Source organism: Adelges cooleyi, unplaced genomic scaffold (genome assembly GCF_023614345.1).
Source record: "Adelges cooleyi isolate 19-005CV unplaced genomic scaffold, UGA_ACOO_1.1 ACOO_flye_CR_arks_rails_tigmint_CR_PRNA_23, whole genome shotgun sequence".
In the NCBI taxonomy this organism is placed as follows: Eukaryota; Metazoa; Arthropoda; class Insecta; order Hemiptera; family Adelgidae; genus Adelges; species Adelges cooleyi.
Window position 1 is genome coordinate 2,252,668 of NW_026095893.1, and position 27,544 is coordinate 2,280,211.

Here is a 27,544-nt window from a genome sequence, read left to right on the forward strand (position 1 = left end):
AGTATATGTTCTTATAGAATTATTGTCACTAAGAAGATACGAATATAAATTAAACTAATTTTTATTCAACAAGTTAATCATGCATATCTTTATGCATAGATATCTAGTAATCATAGTATTAGTCGATATTCTTTACAATTAGTTCTTGTATTACATATTTAAAAAAGTACAATTATTGTTCATTATATTTAATATTTCTATATAATCAAATAATAATTAAATAAATTAAAATAGCTAAACAGCTCATGAAGGCTTATCGCTGCCATCATGGGATGATTCGCTAACTGGGACGGGTCGTCAGACGTCAGTCCATCCCCGGAAAGGGGGATGGTATATTGTATACAAAAACATTATCAAATTAAATTTAATTTATCCACAATGCTGAAAGAACAAGTAACGCAGGAAAAAGAAAAATGTTATGACTGAGTACGTAACCGGAGGAGAGGTCGCTAGTTGTTTTGTCGTTGACAGCATTGATCGGTTCATCAGTCGTATCTGTAAGAAAATTAATTAAAAAAATAGCACAATTAATATTTGTTGTTCATTGTAACAAATTATATACCTGTAGGTCCAGTAGATTTCAAATCATATTTATAATTATCATCGTCGAAGTATACTTCATTGGACGTCAAAATTTTTGCAATTTCTATAAAACAAAATATGCGTATCATATTTTAATTTCTATCTCCTAAACCGCTAAACTGATTTATTTGAGTGGCAAAGAAATTGTATACAACTCAGGGTTTAAAGGCCGAAGAAATTTGCTCCTCCCATCACAAAAAAAAAAAGAGTACCGAAGAAAAGTTTGCTAATTTTTTTTTTATTTTTTAAACAAAAGAGTCAAATTTGTTATCTGTAGTTTTGGAACAAAATTCAGTATACATTTAAAAACAAATATGTAATAATATATTTAATTGATTTGAAGATGTACTTACATGAATAATATTTTTTAGAATAAGAATTTAATGTAGATTATTATCGGTTTAATTCTAGACCCCTAATTTATATTACAATATATAACAACTAATCAATTACATTTTTTTAGCTGACAAATATTAAAAATTTATCAATAGTAGATGTTAGTAGCAGAAAAGTTACTGACTGTAAAATGGACAACATTTGAAGCGCATAGCGCCAGTAAAGCTTAGTCCACAAATTCATTATTGCAAGAATAAACTGATTATCATTTTTTTAAATTCCAAGTAAAAAAAAAACCTGTTGTTTAGTGGATAGTATTTTTTAGGTTTAGGTCAGTTTAGTTTTGAAATATTAATTTAAAATGTTTGCTGTAATAAAACGGAATTACATTTTTTGTGCCCTAATGTGTTGTGCGCCTCATTTTAGTAAATTTGACACAAATCTACAATAGACCAGATCTGTATAAAACAGAGTTATACTTTTTATAGATATATTATTTATTATAAGCATAAATCATAATTATGTTACAATCGTTGTATATTTTTTCCACCAATACTAAAATACAAGAGTACCCAGCAAGACTTGACAAAACGGCACTCTGGCTATGCAATTTTAATACATGATCGTATAGAATCCGTTCATTCGTTGTTTGAGAATACAACTTTCTTTATATTTGTGGATTCTTTCGTCTATACGCTGTATACGCTCGTCAACATACTTTAAAATTGATACACCAACATATAGTTAATGTAAAAAAAATCACAAAGTTATTGTTAATCTACTAGAAAGTTGCAAAAAATCGGTATAATACTAATGTATAATAAATATGCTGTATAATAGCATAGCGAGTGATTATAGACGTAATATTATACTATTTTATCTAGAAACGCCTAGTGCACAGCTGTGAACAGGGCTGTCTTAAGTGCGTTCGGGGCAAATGACAACAAAAGACTTAGGTGTAGTAGATAGTGCTTAGTTTAGTAGAAATTAACATTAATATAACACATGTTTGTATTATGCACGACTTAAGTCTTTTTTATATGTATGTCAATAGGTCAGGGCCCTTTTCAGCTGGAGGACTGTGGCCCTGTCGACGGCCGACGGGCTTGGTTGTGAGGTTGTGGTTGATTAGTTAATATATCGTTTACCATAAAGTTTGATAACTCCATCAGTTTCTCCCAGAGCATTCACCGCCACACATCTATAACTACTGAAATCTTCGTGACTGACGTTGGATATATGTAAAATCATTTTGCATACATAACCCGTTCTAATTTTTTCGTCGGTGAATCTATAATCTGTCAAAATTCAATAACGTGTAATACATTTTTGAGTAAATGGTTCTTCTAATAACAAAAGATATTTTAGGGAAAATATTGAGAGTAAAAGACGTAGCGTTTATGATTTAATATCAATGGTAATTAATATCGAAGGGTAAAGAGAATTTAAACGTTGAACTACAGAAATACTATGTTTTCTACTTAACTACAAGTATATCGTTACTAACTACCGGAAACAATCATGTCTCCCCGTTCGTTTGTCCAATAATTAATAGACGGAGGATTGGCCTCTGTGTGACATTCTAATTTAGCGTAAAATCCTTTTCGTGTTCCTTCCAGCTGATTGGAGATCATCAACATCGGGGGGACTTGAAAATAGTAGCATAATAATTAAAACGTACAGAAAGTTGTGTAAGGTATTCTATAGTTTGCTTACAATGCACAGTGACGTTGATGCGTTTGCTTCTGACTGGTGACACGCCATTAGATGCTACACATAAATAGGCTCCCATGTGTAGTCTACTGATTTTTCTGATCATCAGTTGTTCGCCGTCAATCACGTTAACTAGAAACACAAGCGTAATGTACAATAAGATAAAAACTTAAATACAACAAATACAACCTTTTAGGTGCATGATTTTTGACACAAGATAATTGTATCGACTGTAGTAATTTCGTTAATATTAGTCGAATGCGTTACAGTTTATAATAGTTATAAAGAAGTCTACTAAGTTATGTTGTTTCATTTTGAAAAAAACTCCAACCTACCTGTGATACCGTTGTAGTTTATATTTTGACCGTCTTCTCTCCTCCACATTATGTAGGGTTCGGGATATCCCTTAGCTTTGCATTGTAAAAGTAAATCCGACCCTTCTTTGACGACTAGATCGCCGCTAGATTCTTCTTCGATTATTTTCGGCGGTACTACATTATACAAGTATTATACATAATATTTACTATGATATGGAAAGTTATATAAGAAAGACAACTAGTTTCATGTACATTATAATTTTTTAAATCGATAAAATGTAGTTAACGTACCGACTACTTGAAGGTATCCTTTTTGACTAGTCATTGGTTCTGTATTGATTTGACACATGTACCAGCCTCTATCCGTTTCTTGGACACTGCGTATGTGTAAAAACCATGTACGGTGATCGTTGTATGACAACGTTATTCTCGAGTTTTCAGTCACCATTCTGTGATGTATAGAAAGAATTGTCTGAGTATTAACTCGAACCCAAGCCACCTTTAAACATATGCGGTTTCAATTAAAATCAGTAAACGTATTTTTTCTCGAAATAGTACAATGCAAGAAATTAATTTATAAAATTAAGTTTCTGTAAGCGATTTTATTGACACCAATTTTGTACAAATTTTGTATCTAACTATCACATTATTATTTGTCGATCAAGAAATATTATTTTAAATTTAAATTTAGACGTTGCGAAAATTATGGTTTATATAATACACCATTATATATTCTTATGAGTAGCTGTATTGATTTTAAACTTTTACAAAAATCCGTTCTTCTTGTGTATTTTGTTAGTCAACCATATTCGATATGAATGTATTATACTGCGTGGTCGTATAATATGTATACATCATTTACAGTCAAAATATTGGTTTGACGCCTTATGAATGTACGTATGTATCATATTCTTTAGTGCTTATAATGTGGTGAAAGGTTGTGTAACGCATAAGCAATACGTTGGTGATCAATCAATTAAGTAATCTTTCATGATAATAAGCCTTGTTCTTGACTAGAGGAAATTCCAGGTAAAAGCAACCGCATCATCCGGGCGTATATCTATATATTATCATATTATTATATATATATTCGTAAGTGGCAACTTACTACAGAAACATTATAACCCAATTTTTGCCGATGCGTCCTTTGGCGTGCGAGCAGTGTCCGTTGCTTGAATACAAAATCAAGGAGAAAATAATCTTAAAATACGAACAGCTATATATTTATATTACTATGCGAAATGAATATACAATATATATATATATATATATATATAAATATATATATAGATAGATATACGTATATGTTTGATTTACTACTGTTCTGTGTACTCGGGGAATGAAACCCAATAAAATTCTCAAATCTTTTACGATTGCGGCTACCTTTCTTTTAGGGCGAAAATACAGGTAGGCGTGGGGTGGCGGAGGAGCGGGCGCCTGTCGGGTAACTAATAGGATTGAACGGGTACAGTCGATCACGTCATATAACCAGGTACTTTGAATGCAGCGCGTCTCCTGCTGGCCGGATGCCCTGTGGGACCAACCTGTAGTGTGATATCGTCCCGTCCGTGTCCCGCGACCGCCACCGTTTCTTCTGAGAATTGACACAACAATTTTCATGATTAACAACAGCTAGACTACGTGAACACGTAGACGGTATAAGAAAAAAAAAAAAATCACAAACCGTCGGAATTTATAAGGTAGTTAACAAGATGCAAATGCCGGGTAAAAGAAATATATATATATATATATATCAAAATAAACATTGTCAGTAAATTCAAAAGCAGTATTCATTAACATTTTAACATGTACATTCGAATCGATAATTTTCTTTAGCTGTGATCCGTTTATAACGTCTATAATGGTAAATAAGAGTTGCGGCTTAATAAAAAAAACTATATCGAGGACTCAAGATAAATCGTTTTACAAGTACATCTTTAAGTCTGAATTCTGTATGGCTTATCTCATATGGATTAGGTACTTAATTTTAAAGTACAAATAAACATTTAAATAGAATATACGATAATATAGCTATGTTTTCGGTATCATTTAGCAACAAATTGTTTAGCCTAAACGACAGATTAAATAGGATGACTTAATTATAATCCGATCAGCAGGAGTCTAACAATAGTATGTTGCCTTACAGAGTTGTATAGTATGATACATACAATTTATATATGTTAAAGCCCTTTTATTATGTTTTATTTTATTGATTTAAAGATTAGAATGTACTTGGCTTTTTAAAATACAAAATATTAAATACATTCGAACGTTAATATTTTTTTTTGTTAATTTGTTTTACGAGTGAGTACTGAATTTGTTTTAAATATGGAAATTTTTTTTTAGTGTTTTGATTAATACTACGGTGTTTTATATTATTCTTTAAATAAAATGCATTATTAATATTATACATAGTACCTATATACACTAGAAACTATATAAATTTAATTCCAATAGAGTTTAATCAACCGAAATAATATGAAATTAAAAATTTTAATTGCTTAGTAAGTTACCTTATCGATTTTTTTTTTATTAAACAGCAGTGTTCAGCGGTGAGAACCTAAATTAATTACAAACGATCAATCAATCGATCGATCAACTTTTTTTTTGAAGTATTACTTCTTATGATATTTTAACTTTGGTTCTTACACTGATTTTAGCTTCTATACGATACCTGAGAAGGATTGGTTTTATAATGTAAACACGGTAACTTTTTTTTCTATGGACCGATTTACTCGTGTAGCACCTCTATATGACCGGAATTTTATATGATTGGTACTTTGGCGGGTAAATCCTTCACCCCCAAAACCGGGAAACCCCGAAAAATAAATTTCTAAAAAATAATAGATATCTAACTACACAGGTCCCGTAAATGTAAATAGGTAGAGTCTATACGAAATGCATTGAAGCTGAATCGATTTTAAATAACGTGATTGTACTAATAGACCTTGACGTGCGTTCGGCGTTTTCGCTTGCTGACATTAAACAACTATAATAGTTATTATCCAGTTTCGAATCTTGAATATATAATATTATATAGGTACATATTATATTACGTTCAAGTATACTGAACCGACGGTACGTTATTTTTTGCTTACTTTGTTGTCGAGACCTTTTCAAACAACAATAGTCTCTTTATAAATAGGGTTTACTTAAAAACAGCAGGTGGCGAAATATTTAGAAGCGACAAATCTGATCACATCTTTAAGCGACGGAGACAGAGGCTTGTAGAGTGGACCGCTCGAGTTCTGATTGTTTTTCCGCTATCGAAACGGCGTTGGAAAAGTTTTGTGTAAAAGTATAATCGCACTACCGTGAATGTCTGCCCGGGAAAGACCCAATCTAATCGGTTTACTGACTTAACAGTTAGTAAAAGCCGCCTTACCGCTCGAAAACACACACATACTCACACGTGCCGCGCTACACTACAGGTCTTAGCATAGACATTAACAACTTCAATCGATTGCGACATAAACATCTTTTTGAACAACATCTAATCACGGGTTGTAAAACTTTTTTTTATGACGGCGGGGACAGGTTTTCATTTTTACAAAGTCGTCTGTTGACGAATACCATCGGTCGACGACCAACAATACAGCAGGAGAGTGTCCCTTTGAGACCTACGTGACTTACCTGTCCGGACACACACTGTTTGGTATTCACGAGAGCAATCGATAGTTAATGGCTCTATTTCTCCTATGTCTCCCCTGCATAAAAAAAAAATCCATTCCATTGCTTCAGCGTAGTTAATACTATTCATTCATTTGTATGCTACAGAAATAAAACAACGCCCAAAGCTTAGAGCTAAGTAGATGTATAGGAAATGTTATTGTAATTTAAAATATTTCTAAGACACGACGCGGTAACTATAGTCTTCTAGTAATTAAGTGTTATAAATTAGAGAACACAATAAGTTAACAAAAGAGTACGTCCTAATAAGGGTCTTAAACATGTGTTTTTGCAAAAATTAAAACTAAAAATAATATTATAATCAATTTTTTTTAAAAATACTACAAAATTTTGTATTATGTTTCTAGTACAACTGAGAAAAAAAATAAAAGTTTTTGTAAACAAAAAAAAAATAGTTATGAAGATTATTTGGTAAGTGTAGTAAAAAAATTCCACAATTTTTATTTTCCTAAATAATAAGATCTAAATAAATAATTATTTTTATGTTTAAAATATAATATATATATATATATATATACCAGATTTTCTGTGACTTTACAAAAACAGATTTAACCATACAAAATATTCAAATTCACATTCTTATGGAATATGATTTAATTTGTATGTAAATTAGACGGTTATGTTTACAACCACCTCGACCGGCAATCATAATTGAAAGTTTTAAAAACTTGGTGATAACATTATTTTTAAAATAAACCTATCTGAGGCATTACAAATGTTCGTACTCTTTGTTTTTTTATCAGGACTTGTAAAAAGATATTTGGCTAACTCCCAATATATGATTAATGTTTTTACTCCGATAAACGGTTAAAAGAGGCTTGAAAAGTTTTTTAATTATGGAAACTAACAAAGAAAATGTATCATAAATCATTACAACCAAAACATAAAAATACATGTTTCTAATTAGTAACTATAAAATTAAAATTAATTTATAATTATGTATACTAAGTGGATTTAGTTCAAAGTGTGTACAGTATAACTTTTAAACAATGTATTGTTTATTAGATGTTTCAATTTGAGAACCCAAACCCGTTAAAAAAAGTACTATGTCAACTACTTTTTTTCTATTTATAACATAGATAAAATAAATAAAAAACATTGACTGATATGCATTTAGAAATGAGTGAAATTCAACAAAATTAGACCCAAAATGTTTTATGTATAAAAAGTTAACACGTTGTTTTCTGAGTACAGAATACAGATTTTGTGATCTCTAAAAATGATTTATTTTATTGCTTTCTATGTCCAACTTTTTAAAACTGCAAAAGTTGCTGCTTTGGCGAAGAAAAATATAATATTTTTCAAAACAAAATCTAAGAAATTATTTACACCTGATACAAAAAAATCATAATAGGTATAATAATACTGTATACACTATACGGTGTTACACGTATAAACTATAAACTTAAATTGATAAATAACAATTTTTTTATGATGCTTTAGATATTTATAAAATGCTGTTGCGCTGTGGATAATTTTTCATCTGTCTACTTCAACAAAACGTACCTCAAGTAAATTATAATTTTAATAAACAAATCTCTATTAACTCATAAATTTATTTTTTTGGAAAACTTAAATAGAAAAGTATAAGAAAACTTATTAACAGAAAATGTTTTATTTGCAACTTTTCTTAATATTCGCAATATTTTTAAGTCATTGACAAAAGCTTAAAATTTACCAAAGCTTATAAAAAAAAGCTCCAGTCCGATCGACGGAGACTTTTTGTATTTTAAAGTATACTTTAACAATAAGGCTTTTGAAAAAAATAATATTGGTAAGGAATTGTTTAGGCTATTTGCCAACATTTTAACCTTATTGACTGGCCTATATTTTATACATAAAAGGCTACATAGTATGTTATATATGTACGTACAGTTTTCCGAGAGCATAGGTATATGCTAAGTTATAAGAGTATAGGACATGAATATATATAATTGCTATATTCAATTTACCATATAGATTTGCTGATTTGTATCGAGTATAACTATAGTACAGTTAATAAGTTATGATTTTTTATACTTAATTTATCAGGGTTTCTTCTTTGTGATAACAGCTGATTGCCTTCTGTATTTTTGAGATAAAGTGGCTAAACTACTTTTTTTTTTGTATAGCTAGATACAAACTAAGAAAATAGAGACATCGCTATATTTTTATTGGCGTTTAGTTGGAGAACAACCAGCTTAGTTAGCGTGAATCCACCCAAAAGGATTAATAATTTATGCACCCAAGTCACGTCGTATTTATCAGCTTATATGCATCGAACGTCGTCATAAAACATGCCATACCAGTACCAGCTATTGCCGCTTGTTAAAAGTTCTTAGTGTATGCAACGGCTTTATATATTTTGCTTGTCGCGGTCATTGTTTTTTTATAATTAGGTAACATTAGACAAATTTAGACCATTTTAAAATGAACATTGAAAACAACTTTCAGACTATCAAGTATCTAACACAATGTACATAACTTATTGCAATTGCTTATACGTTATTTTAAAACAGTAAAATTGTCACGGGTAGCTCTGGTATTAATTGTTGGCAAATTGATAATAAATAAACAAAAAATAAATTGTTACGCATACCTAATTGTAAAGCCAACGGTTATAATTGCCAATTATTGTTTTATATCACTTTTATTATAAACATCCCTTTAACCATCGTTATAATCTACTAGGTATGTTTAATGTTTGTAGTATGCCACTGCTAATAAATAACATTGTGATCAATAGTAGGAGTTTTTTTTAATATCTTTGTTTAAGTGTACATGCGGTTATATAATATTTTTATGTACATAAATTAAATTATTATTTTACCTCTTGAACAATGAAAACTCCATTATCTTATTATTAAATAGTTGTACCTATGGTCTCGGAAAACTTTATGTACATATTATAGTGTGCATTACATATACAACATAACTATATAACAACTACCGTGCTTTCAAACAGCGATAATTCAAAGTTCACGAATCATGAATGAAATCATAAATCATAACTATGGGGCGACAATGTAAAACGGCACTATAGCTCTGTTACATAACAAAATTGAGTTTTACCTAAACATAGTGTATTATTATTATAATAGTGTAACATTATTATTTATTTTAGTTGATTTCTAAGTTTTATAATTACTGTTCTCATAAAATAATGTCACTATACAGTGTTTAAAAAATCAATCAGTAAAAATGTCTAAAAAATATTAATTTAAAAAATAGGTACACAGCTGTAATTTGATATAGGACTTCGCTATGAATTTTTAAAATGTAAAATAATATTACTGCTTTACATTTTTTGAAGAATTCACTTTTTTAATTTAGTATAATGTTTATTTTACATTATTCGCTAGTATTTTATCAGATTGCTTATTTTCAATCATCGCTGTTTTATTACTATTTAAGTATTAAATAGATAATATTGTAAATTTTGTTTTTTATTTAAAATCGTTGCACTATGTATCTCTGACCTCGCGCATATCCCAATAATATGTTTTGAATTAGATGTACATAATTTTACCTTGAAATTGTGAAGATCCTGAACAACGCAAGTGAGTAAAGCGTCTTTTCCTGCTATCACTGTGACGTTTGGCACCGGTTCTGGAAACCAAGGTCTTCTGGACTCTGAAAAAACGAGAAATTCAAAAATGTTGGTTAATACATTTACATTGCTGTCCATTAGGAAGTTAAGTTAAAATAGAGTAGGTATAGTTGCCGGTATATTTGCCATTTGGCTTCAATTAGTCAAGTACATTAACGTACAGTACCTACAGAGGTGGTTTGCTCGGTAAGAAAGAGTTCACATTTATTAGTGCGTAAGTACAAAGAGATTTTACGTGAGTTGTAAAAGGGAGCGTGTAAGAATGTTGCTAGTCCGTTAAAATACTATATAGAATTTTGTTGCAAACATTTTTGTAGCCTAGATATAACACTCACAAGTTAATACTAAATCCAGTATTTATGGGACCGCCTTAATTTTGATGTATTTATAAGCAAAAAACATTATGTTTTATTATTAGGTTTTCATTAATAATTTCCATTAAGGCTTTTTAATTATAATGGCTATTTATACGAGGCTAATGTATTACTTAAAATAATGTTGAAATGTGACAAATTGTTCATAATTGTTTAGTAAGTAGGTATATTTCAAATATAAGCTAATAGTGATTTTGTAAGCCCTGTCTGTGTACAAATTGTTTTGTCTCATGTCGCAACAATAATATCGCATTACAATGAATGCAATTTGAATTGGCTTAAATTTGAAACCGACACATGTGCAGATGTGGTTACAATGTGCAGACAACTTACACAACTATACACATTTATTAGACTTCTAATGAATAACTGAGGTGTCAAGACGATGACCGCAAAACAACACAAACAAAAGAAAGTAACCTAATACATAATACCTATTCACACACGACTTGTGTACACTCTTTACGTCAATGTGACGTTTTGTTTACTTTTTCTACACGTCTATTGTTTTCTTTTCATTTATTATAAACTTTTAACACCCAGGCAAATCGTGAAAGGGTTGCTACAAGAAAAGTATAAGTAAAAACAATAGAAGTTCATCGACTTACGGTTTAGAGTAAATACAAAATAATAACCATAATTATATAACATGTATTATGAATCGGTGAAATCACATACGTTTAATATGGCCAAGTGGGTGGAGCTTGTACAAGCTTGATAGCAGGGTTTAGCACCCACGAATTTGTTTAGTCTTGGTTCCAAAGTAACAATATTATCAGTCAATACTTAATGTTGCGGTAGGGCCTCAATTACATGCACGTTTTTTATCAAATGACTTTTGTTTATAACGGAATTTAACAACACCCTGGTTCAATACCGAGTCTATATTATTACTAATGTATATCTATATACTAAAAGAAAACATTGAAATACAATAAAAACATTTCCTTCCATCAGTTTCGTCACGAGTAGGTTTAAAAACACATGAATCTTTCGAGTGGACTTTTGCGGCAAGAAAAAAATAGCGCTTTAACTTTATCTGGAAATTTATCATTTTCCTATCATCTGTCAGCGCAGTCGTCCCAAGAGCAGTTAGCGAATGCAGATTGAGACCTATCAAACTCCTCGGACGATAAAAAAAAAACGTCGGAACTTTTCTCCCTGGGTGCGTGAAAAAAACAACTTTTGAAAGTTTAACAAGAGATTTATGCCGACGCATTTGTCTGGAAATCACTGGGCCGGGGTCTGCGGTGGCGTGCGCGCGCTCGCCGAAACACTGCATTGGCGAAATATGCATAAACCCATATACCTAGTAGCTTTTGTTTGCACTTAACTTATTAACGCGAGCAGACAGTTGAATTGAACTTAATGGAAATTTACTTGACGGCCGACCTTTGCAATAAGACCAGCCTAGCGGTTTCTCGGTTTTTGCTTATTTAGAATGGCAGTTGTTGCGGTTACACCGCACGTAGTCGCGCCTAATGAACGATAATGCGCAACGCGCGATTGCACTCACCACAGTAATCTAGTTAGAAATGCATCGAGCAAACATCATCGAGAAATACTTGGAACGCAGTACAATCATCTTGATTCAAAATTATTATTATTTTACTAGCCCCCCCCCCCCCCCACTCGCCAATTCCGTAATTTAACTGTTGCGGTATATATACATGTATGACTAAATAATAAACCAAAACGACGAATGAAACACGCCATGCATACGAAATTGAATTCCTATCTTACCGGTGTTTTAATAACTTTACCCTTTTTTTTTTTTTACTTACTCCGCAAGTCTTCATTGCAAATGATAAAAAATGCGAATTACTGTTCACATCATCGACATGTATAACAGTACGCAATTTCAAACTTGTATTGTTAATATTTATTCCTTCGTTGTTATTTGGCCACAAGAAATCTAGAGTTTCTACACAAAGTATTTCATTAATTTATCATGACGCGTTAAATATTATTATTTATTTGTTGATTATTGTATTAACTTAATAACAAGCTTGTGAACTAACACGGTCATGTAATTTACGGCGAGATATCAGGGTCGACACATAAATATTAAACTAAGTATAGTGAACATTTGACCCTATGAAATCGCAAAATTTTACTATTCTTTTTTCATAGGCTTTTGAGAAATATTAATAAATAATTATTATAATTTTATAATTATAATTAGTTCTGGAAACTATTACATCCATATGCCGTATAATACTAGTTAAAAGAGCACAGATCACAAAAAAAGCTAATAATTGTTATTTTAGTTTTGCAGAATGTTCAGTTCTAACTTCTAAGAAAAATGGTATAGGTTTCAGGTTTCTACTCACATATTGAGTTATTTAGTACTGAAAAAAGCAGCCCGGCACAATGACTTCACGTGGTTATTTAAAATGTCTTAAAATCTCCATAAATAATACATTTTTTTCTAATTGCAGAACTATAAAAATTTTTTTAATGAAAATCAAATGAAAAAAAAAATTATTATTTTAGGTTATCTTAAGACATTTAGAATAGCCACATGACGTCATTGGGCCGTGCTGTTTCAATTCCACATAACTTATTGAATGATGTGAGTAGAAACGTGAAACCTAACCATTTTTCTTCGAATTGAGCATACTTTATTTTGTATTCCTTTAAAAACAAACAGAACGTTTTAGTTGTTTGAATACTGTGGTTGCTAAAGTAAATAAAACTTATTTTAAAATAAAAATGCAATAATTGTTGTTTAAATTATTATATATTCATTTCATTATTCATAACTTATACATCTGTTATTAATTTTTTCTAATTAAAATCATATGAAAAATTGCTGAACTTTAACAGTTGGGGACGAAAGTACACAAGTCGATTTTAAGCCTAAATGAGATTACTCTTTTTAGACCACAGTAGCTAACACAAAATACAATTTTGCGACATCTAGGTATTAGACCTAATATTTATAATGCATATCATTTTGCGACATCAAAGAACTAAAAATTCTTAGCGTAAAGTAATCAGTTATGGATAAATATGATGTTAAGATTTTATTTAAAAACCACAGTTTTGTATTTTTTCATCGCCATAAATTTACCTTAATTTAAATTTAAAGTGAATTATATATTTTAAATGTTAACCAAATAGCAGGTATCATTATGAGATGTAATTCTTATAGATAAGAGGCCGAACTTATTAGAGGAATTGAATTTGTGTCTCTTGCATACATTGAAAAAAATAATAAACCAGAGGTGGTATTACACAACGATTCACAAGCTCTGCTTATTTAGAGGACGTAATAAATTAATACTTACATAGAACGGATAACGTGTAGTTATTGAAAATACAATTGATTTTTCAGTCTATAGAGAGTTTTATAGAAGTAATTATAAAATAATATTTTTTAATTAAAATTAGCGATCAATAATTTCCGTCAAAAGCATAAAATATATTATAATGAAAATAATATGTACATATTTCAAGCGCTGTATCTAAGCCCTGTTGACAGAAACTAACGTAACATTCGCGCTGAGTTGAACTTTGAACAACCTAACCGAAAATGTTGACTAATAATCGCGATTGGCAATTGAAATAAGCGAATAAACGTGAGGGTAGTAAGCTGATAAAATGGCTGTATACGTAAACTGACATAAAAATGGCGAATCGGTTACGTGTTTGGCATTTCCCTAATAAAACTGCCACAGATACTGTGCAGGCACGGTTTTCTTTGCCGTATCCTGCGAGGGTTTAATTCAATAACGTGTATCTATATCATTTGCCGCTGGCGAGCATGGTCTTTTTTGACGCACATATCCCAAAAACCACTCGGTCGGCACGTCACGGACGACACATTAAAACCTCGAGACGTTTCTCCAGATATTCTTTAATACTATGGGGTAAGAGTGGTATCTTAAAGGCAAATTAGATTTAAGTTGGTTATATAAACATGGTGCAAGAGATAAGGACATTTAATTTAATATTACATACCGACAGTAATTAAATCACTGAATCGAAATACGTCTAATTCGATTTTATTTTAGATTATAGCATTGTCGCCGATAGGGTTAAAAACTAGAAAGGACATCGACATCCTAGGTCGACGTTAATTACAATATGTCAAGTAAGAGATATTTACTATACATTTCCCGGTTTTTTTATTTTTACCTTTATCCATGCAGTTTGCAGCAATTTAATGTACGGCTGGTATTTAAAGGGATTAGCTAACTTTAAAAAGTCCGTTCTCCGATAGGAAAATATATTACAAGCAAAATTGTATTATATAATCAAGCATTTAGAAAAAATGCTTAAGTCAGGTTAACAAAAAATGTTCGACCTTTTTATTGAGCTTTTCGTCACGCATGTTTTATTTTTGTACGTCAAAAACAATGCAATGATTTTTTAAAATTACTTTACTAGATCGTTCTGCGCAGTGAAAAATGCTCAAAAAAGTTTAAAAAATAGGGTATCAATTTTTATCCAAAAAAAATAAATGTAGAAGAAGATAATTTGTTATTAGATAAATAATACTTGTATCGTGTGCTATGCTACTGTTCTCCACTTATTTTACATCACAAAAACGATCAATCGTTTTGTTAGGGCTTGTTAACAGCCAAAACTTTTTAATTAAAGATGTTGAGTTTAGGGTCATTTAATTCGTATTCAACAGTGGGTGTCACGCCACCAAGGTAATTACACCTCTTTCTCTACCTGACTGCGGTGTAACGAAACTTACACAAAACTTAAAAAGCCAATCAACGCAACGGTAAAATTTTTGCATAACGTCCCCACTTCTTCCAAGTCTTTAAGTGGGCAACGGACGAGACACTATTTTATAATATATATATATATACATATTATTAGAATAAACGGAAAGAGGTAATTATGTAAGGTGGTTGTGTGATGCCGCAGTGGGGCGAGAAGAAACCATAAAACTGTAAATAAATAATTCATCGGGGTGCACGGTAAAATCGGGCATAGGCACCGCGAACGGCGGTGACTTAGACTCCAAGTCGAAGGTTAGGTAAAAGGAAGCACTAAGCAGGGCGGACGCGACGGTAAGGAAGATTGTGTGTATATTTAATATACACGTGGAAACATGCCTTTGCTCTTTAATTAAAGTTTTACCTTTAATGCGTACACGAATACGATTAATTGTTATGAATATAATATTAATATTTTATCATAATATACGCCGACACGACGAAAACTATCCCGTTTACTGGGACGTTAGTTTGACGGCTGCAAAAGTTAAGGCCTAAGGAAACAATACAAAACCTCATCTTCTTCCTTTCACCAAATTTTGACACCCGGGAATGTACCCCGTCCAACCCGAATTTTAGCAGGCGTTATGTGCATATGCGTATAATGTCTATTAATATAAGATGTACCTACATTCTGTCGTTTCGCTGTGCTTGTTGGTAAGACGTTAATATACGAGTACCGTCTATGTATTGAACAATAGCGACATTGTATAAAAACGTAAATCTTGTTAGTCGCTCGTGGTAAAGTCACATTTAAGAATTTTTAAACGGCGATGAGTTTTGATACATAGTTTCACACTCTTGAACTATGTTCTAAATTATGTATAATTTACAAGGCACCAATAATGATTACATTTGTTTAGCCTCATACGATATACAGAATATTTTAATAGTATGACGTTCAAAACTATATTTTATATAAAACCGCGATCAGGGCCAGAAACCGAGGATCTATAGTATGTGACAGGGGAACTGAAAAGGGGATTCAAAATTGCTGATTTAGTAAAAATACAAAGACTACTTAATTACAATATTAGTACCACATCCTTTATTATAGTCTGTGAAATAAAAAAATTATCTAAATAATGCCCAACTCTGATTATACCTTATGTTTCCTTAAGAATAAGTCCAAATATTGGGTTTGGATCATAATTTAAAAATTAAAACAAACATTTTGAAACTTTAAGTTCTTTATGTAATTTAATGTTTATGATATTTCAGTAAATATGCGTCGCATGACAACATTTTACATAAGAAACAATCATAACCATAGTTTTGATAAATATGGAATTAGAGTCTTTTGCCTTGCAGATACAGAAATATGATCAAGATAAAAATCTAACCCAAAAAGTTTTATCCATAACATCTATTTATGTAATTTTAATAAGTTCCAAACTAAAACTGAAAAAGTTCTAGTCATTGATGGCCTTATCTCTTAACATGTATGTTCTATCACATTACTGAACATTTAATATGACGATAATGATTAAAAATTGTAAACATTAGACTTATGTGTAAATAGAACTTTAGGTTTACTTGGTTTTTTGTCAATCATATTTTTTGATAAATGTTTCCACTTTATTCAATTAAACACCGGTAATCAACAATTGATCTTCTTTTATTAACTACCATTCATAGGAAATTGTGGAAAATTGTAACTATAGTAATTTGATTGCATTTACTACTTTCTGTACTTTTTTCTCTTTAATCGCTCCTTATTCCACTTACTTCCTTTCAAATTACATTATCTATACCCGACATTGGTTATTACATGATGAACTTATAATAAAAAAATATTAATAATTAATAAATAAAATTATAGTATAACAGAATATGGTTACAAGTTACTATCTACCATTTTGTATGAATGTACAGTAATATACAAAATATATACAATATAGGTACATTTGTTATTCTTAGCATAATAAAAATAAAATATACACTATATGGTACGCTATAATTTATGGAATTTAGTGGCGAAAAGTGTAGCGATTTTGTTTCTGGAATTATGCTGTTCTCAGTCACATTTGTAATGCTTATCACAATCCATATTTTTTACTTAAGTTCATAAAATGTATAGCTGGTCGGATTTTTTTTAAAACTATTTATGAATTATTAATATTGTAAAAAAGCATACAAATCATAATAAATGTTCAAAATAATTAAGAAATAATATTAAAATTTATTGTTAAATAATACATACACAAATATTAATGGTCGATAAAAAACTGCATTAAAATACCGCAAATTGCCAAAGACTAAGCAAAATCGAAAAAATTTAGCGAGATACCAATTATTATTGTATTATGTATTATTGTACATAATACTAGAACCTTTTTAATTTGTTATGATTATAGATCATTAAACTATTCTTCTTTTTCGACTTTTCGTATATAGAAATGAAGTCAACCAGCCAAATCAGCTCTTGCCACAAAATATATCATCCCATCGCCATTTTTTTATTCACTCCACACACCTATATGTCTTTTTTATCATATACACCCACTTTTTCCTCAGCTTACTACTCTTTCAATACCATAAATTCTACTATAATTCCTCAAATTCTTTTACTATTTAATTTTCTCATACAACAATAATCAATTATTAAACTAGTAAATGTATACAAACGTTTTAAAAAGTCAACTTAACAAACTAAAGATAACTAAATTATTACTCGTTAGATAAATATTCAGTTATAAAAAATGTACCACACAAGCTAATAGATCACAGCCTAATGCATTTTATAAGTTTTTTTTGTCAAAATTAAATTTGGTTTTAATGTTTAAATTAACAATGCAAGGCAAGTACTTAATGTTGTGATTTTAAACTAAATAAATGCGATAAGAACGTTTTATTGTAATTTTCTTTGATTGCTTAAGAAAAATTAAAAATATGTATTCCTTCTGTGTACTTAAATGGTACAATTAACCATAAATATTGCAGATAAGTCGTATAAAGCATTACGCATGTTCCATGGATAGATTCAGTGTGCGATTATTTCTTTGTATCTCATTTCAAATGCTCAAAAATGAGCGTGACACCAGAATAACAATAAAAAAACAATCAAGTAAATGTAAATAAAATCCACATGAATCATTGCGTTTTTACATCAAACACCATGATCATAAAACAACCTTTCATTGAATACCGACTTAGTAGATAATCTTTATTTTCCATTAGCTGTTATATTAGGACTTTCAGTATTCTACGGAATACTTGCAGTCCTTTTTAATTATAACGTTGTAACTTATGTTTTTTTTTTGTTTTCCGTGCATCTATAGAATAGGGGGGGGGAGCCAGCCTGGTGGGCATTACTTCCCCCATCGAACTGAATGCCACTGTCAGAGGAATTCATATATTTTTTTTTAATTTAATCGTGTATCATGCAGTATTTAAAAAATAAGAATTTAGTTGACTTCCATCGTTTATGTAGCATGCTTACGTTGGTGATACAATTTTAGGTGTAGGTACGTTATACAAAAATATTAAGAAAAATAATGTAACATAGTATATTTAATGTATTATAAACTATGTAAGATGTATAATACATGTTTTATTTTATTTTAAAACAAACATGTATTATGTATTTACTAAAATATTATTAAATCGATTTTTTGGTAGTACAACAGATAACGTATTATACAAATAATAATATTTCAAATTATGTGTTTTTTGCTTTGGAAACTTAATCCAAAAAAAAAATCTGGTTTGATAAATTGCACAAAATAACTATCATTTTTATAAAATATATACTAGTGGTACTACATTTTTGAACGGGTAAAAAAAAATACACGGATATTAAGAAATTAAAAATCTCGGTATTTTTAATTTTAAGTTAATATCCGGGTTATAACAAAATACAGGTACTCGAGAAAAATACTAGGGTATTTTAAATTACACGTGTTAAAATCCGAGATTCTCTTATTAAGGCGGGTACCCGTGTAATCCTATACTTCAGTTATTACAAATTTTATATTTATTTTCAGATAAAAAAAAAACTTTGTTACTTGTTTTGTAATTTGTTTTATATTTCCGTATTGTGTACTTAGACAACACATTAGATCTACTTCTAAACTAATTTTCAGACCTTAATTTTCCAAACTGCGGTAATAAAGAAAAATATTAAAAAACTTATTCCTTTAATTTAAGTATCTTAATTACTTTCCTTGTTTAAAAACATGGCTTGATAAAGGCACACCTATTATAAACAACACTACAGGATTCATATTTTAATAGTCATTATTAAACCAAACGTTTGATGGATTGAACTTAAATCTAAAATTAAATATTTAAAGTTTATAATATGTAAGCGTTTAAAGATTAAGATAAATATTTTTCTATCAAATTAAGTCAAAATCATAAGCTAAAAATAATTTTCGATGGTATTTAATTTAAAACTAAAGTTCCCTTCTAATTATATAGATGTCCCTTAAATAATTATATAAATATAAGTTTTAACATTATCATTAAAAATGTGTAAAAAATTATTTTATGCACATTATGAAATTCACTTTAACATTATATACAATGCAAAATGATTTTATGTGAAATTCAGTACCATATAAACAGACTACGTAAACGTAATCCCATTTCTAAGGGGTTTCCAACAGGTATATTTTCAATAAGATAAAGGTAGCGTCAAACGGATTAACCTGAACTACAATAACACAAAAAAATGAAATTGAAATTTTAATATAGACGGAGAAGGGCGCATACTAGTTGCATCCGGGAAACTACGAATTGCATCCGATCCTTATCGTAACTAAAAAGGTCAATCTACACTCTAGTTGCCTCTCAGACTCAGGTATATATATACTAGTTTCATCCGCAAAATTATTAAATATTTGATGATACTCGTCGCTGCAGAAGAAACATGGGTTTCAAACTAGTGTTGTAATATGGATTCGAATCTTCGAAGGATTCGAATATTCGAATATTCGGATTCGAATACCTAATTTTTAAAGATTCGAATATTCGAATATTCGAATAATTATTCGAATATTCGAATAGTTGAAAATTGTATACATTTCTATTTAGAGTATAACTCCTACTTTGATCGATGTAGAAGAGTGTTAAGGTAGCACTTCAAAATGTTATCAGTCCAATTCTACTCAGCCTGGACCGATCTATTCCAATAAAATAAATGTAACTGACTGGATTGACTTGGATTCAGTAGAGCTGAGTTAAAACTATTTTTGAAACATTTAATCAAATTAGGTATTAACTAATAATTTATTTATCGTTAAGCTATCTTGAGTCGTCAATTTTTTACTTTTTTTAACCATCTGGATCTGACCGGGTGAAAATAATGTTTGTATTAAAGAATCTACACATTTATTGCTTGAAGATTTTAGGTAAATACACTTTTAACAAAGTCTTCCTCGTTAAAAAATTGTATATATTTAAATTAACACCCGATCTCTACGAGTTATTATCTTTATTCCCGTTGTACACATTATGATAAAAATAACGTATATTGCACCGAGAATTTTGAAGGGATAAAATTAATTTGTATTTCAAAATTAGTATTTATTGTATTGCTGCATTTTTGTTGTTTTTTTATTGATTTTGAATTAATTGAAGAATAATATATAAGTTGAAATACTAGATTTATTATAATAAAAACTTTATTATGTTATATACGTCCATACAAACAAATGCAATAGTACCTTTTATTACTAAAAATAGTAGGTACTGTAGAGTGCAGCTCAGCGATAGTGACAAGTTTTCTTATTATAGTCTTAGATAATAACAGACAGATTGTGCATTATTTACAGGGTAATTATTTTATCATGAGCCACTCAACATCTCATAGGGTTTAATAAGACATTATTTTTTCATAGTGATTTTATAGAATGTAATATACATTTTTTTTTTACGCCCTTCCAACTTGGTTTTTTTGATAACAACTTTTGAAACTTAAATGGTACCGTATACATTGCACTCACATTTTAAATTGATAATAATGGAGTGGTTTGAAGTATTTTAACTACCCGACAGTTGCTAAATTGGCAAAAAAAATATTAGCTGTACCAGCATCCTCAGCTTCTTCGGAGAGAGTGTTTTCGGCTGCTGGCAGTATTGTAACGAATAAACGAAACAGATTAGACCCAGCTAATGTTTCGGCTTTAGTGTTTTTATACCAAAATAGAAATTTAGAAATATAATTTTACTCCAGAATTGATTTATTGTTATTGACTTGTATATTATTATTATATATTATTTAATGGTTATTAATATTACTATTTAGTTAAGCACACAATCATTAAGTTCAATTTGTGTTGGCTTAGGTACAGGTATATTTTTTGGACAAAGTACAAGTACACATAATTATTTGTATTATTTTTTTTAGATTGATATCTAAAATTGATATCTAGGTTTGTCACAAACGTTACACTAATTGTATTTACTATACATTATAGGATATAAATTATATTATGTATGTTAAATTAAACATATTATTATTAGTGTTGTTTTAAATTAAACAAAATTAGAGAACTTTGTATCGAATATTAAATAAATTAAATATAATATATGTATGTATTTGATGAATTTTGAATTACAATTTATAAACTATCCAATACAATCTGATCGCGTTTTTAAATTTCATTCAATTAATATGTGACTTAAGTAAATTGGCGAGGGTACTGCAAAAGTATTATACATACAATTTTTTTTTACCCTGGTGGGTAAGGAGATACGTTTAAAGTTTTTTTTGAATAAGGAAATGCCTAATAAATGTTCTATAAAAATAACTCGTATTATACAAAGGTAATGCGTGTCGAATTTTAAAGAGGGAAAATTAGCGTATTTGTTTATGGGTTTTCCCAGTTTTGACAGGAAAGAAGTTTATTATACATAATATGAACTTTTTACTCAATACTGAGTACGAATTAAATATGATTTTGGATCAATAGAGATGGTCATCGAACAAATCAATTCATATTTATTGTGTTTCTTGAACAGAAAAACAAAAAACATCATCATAAAATTATAATATTTAAATATATAGGCATCAATAAAACAAATTTATTAGGAAAAAACTATTTGTAAATTAATTATTATTACTATTTGAATATTCGAAGGATTCGAATACTATTCGAAGGATTCGAATACTATTCGAAGGATTCGAATCCTTATTGAGATTCGAGTCCCGAATATTCGAATCCAAACTATTCGAATATTCGAATATTCAAATATTCGAATATTTCCCATCACTATTTCAAACCTACCTTAAAATGTTATTGAATTTTTCTTTTTTTAGTGGTTAATTAAACTGATATTATTACTGTTGGTACTAATCCACGAAAAGTAAATAGCTTGCAGAAATGCTTGTGCAGTACTGGAATGTTCCATCAACATACAAGTATCATTTACCGTTAACACAAATTCTTAGTTTTTTTAGTAGTTTTTGTATTAGTTGAAAACAGTTGATTAGTACCACGAAACAGTACCATTAGATTTATTTTTATGTTTTCAGAAATGTTCATCTTCATGCATTATGCCAATGGTATCTAATTTTATTTCGATATTTAGGTAATTTTGCCAAAACATCACTACGAACTCTATGCAAACTGTTTTTAATGTATTTGTAAAAAATAATAAAAGCACTTGGAGCGTAACGATAACTAAATTGCTACCACCAACCTACTTAAGTTCATTGAAAAAATGATAACCTAACCTATGGTTTGCTATAAATTTAAACTCTTTTATTTTATAGTTGACATAATTTTTACAAATATAATATTTTTATAATGTAGTAATTATAATAGATATTTTATTTTAATACATTATACAAGAATTTTTTACGATATTGGGATTTGGGAACCACTGGTACTGTAATTGTACCATATGTCACTCAACAAAGGGATGCAACCAGTGCTAACCTTTTTAAGTTACGATAAGATTTGGGTTACGATTAAGGGGCCACCGAGATGCAAAATTAATTTTAAAAATACATTTAATTTACTAAATCGTGCAAACCACATACTAGCTACAATTCAACCTTAGAGTCTTAATATAAATTAACATTACATACTTTTAAAATAATTTGTTATGTAAAAACACGTTTTTTTGGTCTTATAATATAGCAATATTATCAACCATGAAAAATGTTTTTTTTTTAAACGGTTTGTGAAATTCCAAAGTAACTAGTTTGTAGTAGGCGTTTATAGCAATGTTAGTAAATTAAATCTTTAAATAACATGCATTTTCGCATAATTAAAATCAAATTGAGTACAAATACCAATCTATTTTGTATATAAAAACGTTATAATATGAAATTACGTTTAAATATCGAATTTGCAAACTGCAAAATAGCTTTTAATAAATTTGTGTATTTTTTAAAAAAGGTTAGTTTACCTGTTATTAAAATAAAAATAAGTTATAAGCCTTATTATAATTTATAGCTGAAATGTTAGTACATAAACACAACAAATCGGTTATTATTTTAGTAGTCTATGCGTTTAACTGGATATTTTATGTTTTAAAATACATTATTTAATCAGTGAAGCAAGTTAGTAGGTTGAAGTTAAAGAGCATATGCTATTATTTAGATTTTAGACTATGTTAATGTATTTCAACCTGCATACACAAATTGTGTTTTATTTATTTAAATTTTACATCTTCCTAGATATTGTATAAGTAAATTACTTTAATGACGCATAAAAGAGTTTTTAAATTATTAATTATTATAAAATAAGTGTAATTTTTAAAGGACGCCACATGTCATATTTAATTAAGTCCACTCAAGCAACTGTTGACAAAATCTTGTTTTACAAATTTTAAGAATTAAGTATACTATGTATCAATATCATTAGTAGCTTATTTTTTTATTATTCAATCAATAGACAAAATTTTTCATTATTTTTCGACAATATGTCGCATAATCTATCTTAAACCTAATTTTCAGATCTTATGACCTAGAATTACATCCAAAATCGCGAAATAAAAAAAAAGTTTTTAACAATTCTGGGAGAAAGGATTTTTCATTTCATTTTTTCGGTTTATTGAATTTTTTAAATAAAAAAAAAATGTTAGGTAGTTAAGATTTATTCCTCGAGTATGTAAAATAAAAATTTGGCATAATTTTAAAACTTAAATGCGTTTTTTCTAAAAATAAATTTAAACAAAAATAACTCGATAAATTTTTAAGAGAGGAACGATTCAGGTCTCAAAATATTCAGAATTAATGCACATATTGTAAAACTTAAATTTATTCAAACGCACTTTTTATTCATCATTTATTCCATTTAATATAGGCATAAATTTATGAAAAATGCACTAACATAAAATAAACAATAACCTTTATATGTGGGGCATTCCGAGTCAAACGAATTTTTTTTTTAAACATCATAAAGGGGTAATATGAGAGACATTTATTTTATTTTGAAATTTTTATCACTTATATTTACGTCTAAAATAGAGGTTTTTAAAGTTTTTTTCACGAAGAATCGATTTCGACCAGTTTTAAATTTCTAAAATTGTTACCATAAAATCAGATGCTAAAATCAAATCTTTTCATCTAATAACGGGAATGGGCCGAGATTTATTTATATATTTTTTTCATTCCCAAAATAGGCATAAAATCAAATTTTCCCACGACATATTTTATTTTTTAACTGTAATTATAATTTTTTTCAGATTTTGAAAAAAAAAATCAATACTAAAAAAAAAAAGGTAGTAAAAAATTAAATCAATTAAATCTAATTTTACAAATTACGTTATGTGAATTATAAACATTTCAGCCTTGACTATTACGCAAACGAACTAAGGTTGCTAATAATAAATACTAACACACCAAACCCGAATTAATATTTTTTTCTAAATCGTTAAGTATGAAATTGGAAACTTTTAAAATAAGTTTAACATGCGCCTACTGCCTACAACACAACGGGTTTTCGGTATTCGATTAAAATCTTAGTGTTTAAATCATAAACATCTGCATGAGAATATTGAACTAAAAAAAAACCATTTGACCTTAGTATACAAATCGCCTGATTTTGATATGAAATAAACGACGTTTGACTTGTATACATAAATTAAGTAATATCGTTTGAATCGCAATAAGCTTTGAATAAATAAGATTCGGCGAATTTCAAATTTAATGTCGCTTGTCGTCCAAAACAATTTTTATCACAAATCATTCGTTTGATGTTGAACATTTTAAAGATAGAATTTGTGCTACTGGGCGGGTCTCTCGGGTAATACCAACGAGATGTCGAGTCTGGTGGACTGAACACAAAAATCGACTACTCCGAATCAACTATATTACCGTTTAATAAAAATAAAACATTTTCCGACGTATAGTCGCTATTCCATTTAATGTGTATTAAATTTTAAAGTTGAAAGGTGATGCATGATGTCTATTACCTCAAAAACCGCGTAGTTTGAATACTTACCTTTGACCTATACACTTTATACTTTTGATAGATTATTTACCCCAATTTGTTCACTAACCTGGTTTTTTATGCTTTCCACGTTTGTTTTTTCTATTTTACTATTACGCACATCGCCGGGTAATGTGTTCTCCACACACTTTACCCTTTAAAACGCGAGTTCAATTTATTCTTTGATTAGGCCGTTTTATTATTTTTTTTTTTTTTTTAAGAAAGAAAAAAGGCTCTCTTGAAATTGACTAGCGTGTTTAGAGCAGTTAACAACCGTTATTGTTTTTCATCGACAATCAATTTTATATATTAGAAAAAAACGAAGTAGGGTATTTGTTTTTTACAAAGCTGGTTCGGCTTTTCCATTGCGTTTTAATTTACCCATATTTTAATCACAATACTATGTATAGTTACGTTATTTAGGCGTTGCTTATACTAAAATACATTTTAATATGTCAAATTACATTTAAAATATTTACGTGCAGACGGTATTTATTGTTTTTTTCTAAAAACTAAAAGATATTAAAAAAAAAAAAAAAAATTGTATTCAAGAAAATCAATCATTTTTGTATTAAACTATCCATAAAAAAAAAAATATATTCTAGTCTCGATACTGACCTATACCGTGGATGAATCCGTGTATCCAAATCAGCATGGAGAAACATGTGCGAAACGTGTCCATTGCGAGACGGAGACTGACTTTTAGTGTGGCGGTACCCGAAACGAGTCTCGGCGGAACAGCATAGCGTCGCTCCGCCGTTGTTGCTGTTGTCATGGAGACTAGTTGACTCGCACAGCACGTGTGTTCTAATACATGTACTTTATGTGAACTTTATGTTTCAATGTCTTCGACCAGCTCATAATAAAAAAAAAAACGTATGTTCTTGAGTAGGTATTTTATAAAAAAAAAAAAAAACAATAAGGGTAGGTATAACGTTGGAACTAGTTTTATTATTGATCAATAAATTCATTAGTTATAACAGGCATTCAGCAGTGGCACCAAACCCGAACTGAAGCGATCGCTTTATATAATATTAAAGGTGGGCGAAAATTTATAAGAAAAAATTATATTATCGTCAAAAAGGTATTGAAAACAAATTTTGGTGTGGGCGGTTGTTAAATATTTAGACTTAGTTTCCCATAAAAGATTCGGCACCACTTGGACATTGCCGACAAAAGTGTTTATCTTTATTAACATAATTAATTCAGTTCAGTATAATATAACATATCGACGTGTCCAACAAAGAAGGACGTAACTCGATTAAAAAAAAAAAAAAAATGTTTGCCTTCTTTGTTGGACACGTCGATATATCTGGTAGAATAGTAGAAGTGTTATTTATAATTTGGCGATAACTATGCAATGTTGTACACACGAGACAAAGTTAAAGTTTCAGTCTTCAAAAATCTAAAAAATATTTGCTATCCGATTATTTGGTAAAATATTTCATTGAAAGTTGTAAGCAAAAAGCTAGAGGTTGTATTTTTAGGGAATCATATAAATTATAATGAAGGCTGTGATAGTCTAATAAAATTATTAACTACCAACAAAGTATCCTCAATACTACCCAAAGAAATATACAAAATAACATTAACTATACACTAAGTTTTTGGAAAAATTGCCTATACAAAATGCTTTAAAAAGTAATATATTAAACAAAGTATTACTTATTGTTTACACAATACTGTTTAAAAATTACGTTGGGTGGTTATTTTTCGCTTATGACTGCTTTGAAATGGCTAAGTATAAGACGATCCCGATTAAATATACGCAAAATTGATTTAGTACAAACTTTCCTTTCATTTGTAATTAATGTTA

The 27,544-nt window shown here is 29.4% G+C and overlaps 1 protein-coding gene across 2 annotated transcripts; it reads right to left on the reverse strand.

The window, feature by feature from the left end:
• Window positions 1-109: 109 nt before the first annotated feature.
• On the reverse strand, window positions 110-26,505 carry LOC126835566 (lachesin-like). 2 transcript variants are annotated; one of them, XM_050568235.1, is made up of 9 exons: window positions 26,347-26,505; window positions 10,147-10,250; window positions 3,240-3,447; window positions 2,967-3,122; window positions 2,635-2,763; window positions 2,426-2,566; window positions 2,067-2,216; window positions 563-646; window positions 110-495 (listed from the first exon to the last, which is right to left on the reverse strand). In XM_050568235.1, exons 1-9 carry the CDS (start codon window positions 26,501-26,503, stop codon window positions 365-367), a joined length of 1,260 nt encoding a protein of 419 aa, XP_050424192.1. In that variant the 5' UTR covers window positions 26,504-26,505; the 3' UTR covers window positions 110-364. The 2 variants fall into 2 exon arrangements, with proteins under 2 accessions (XP_050424192.1, XP_050424193.1); XM_050568236.1 differs by having other exon boundaries at window positions 2,429-2,566; window positions 26,347-26,504.
• Window positions 26,506-27,544: the final 1,039 nt, after the last annotated feature.

Excerpts from the sequence above, each read along its gene's own strand:
- LOC126835566 (XM_050568235.1), bottom strand. The coding sequence starts at position 26,503 with ATGACAACAGCAACAACGGCGGAGCGACGCTATGCTGTTCCGCCGAGA. Across the intron at positions 2,567-2,634 it reads CATCAACGTCACTGTGCATT|TCCCCCCGATGTTGATGATC; the intron begins GTAAGCAAACTA and ends ACTATTTTCAAG. Across the intron at positions 496-562 it reads GAAATCTACTGGACCTACAG|ATACGACTGATGAACCGATC; the intron begins GTATATAATTTG and ends ATTTTCTTACAG.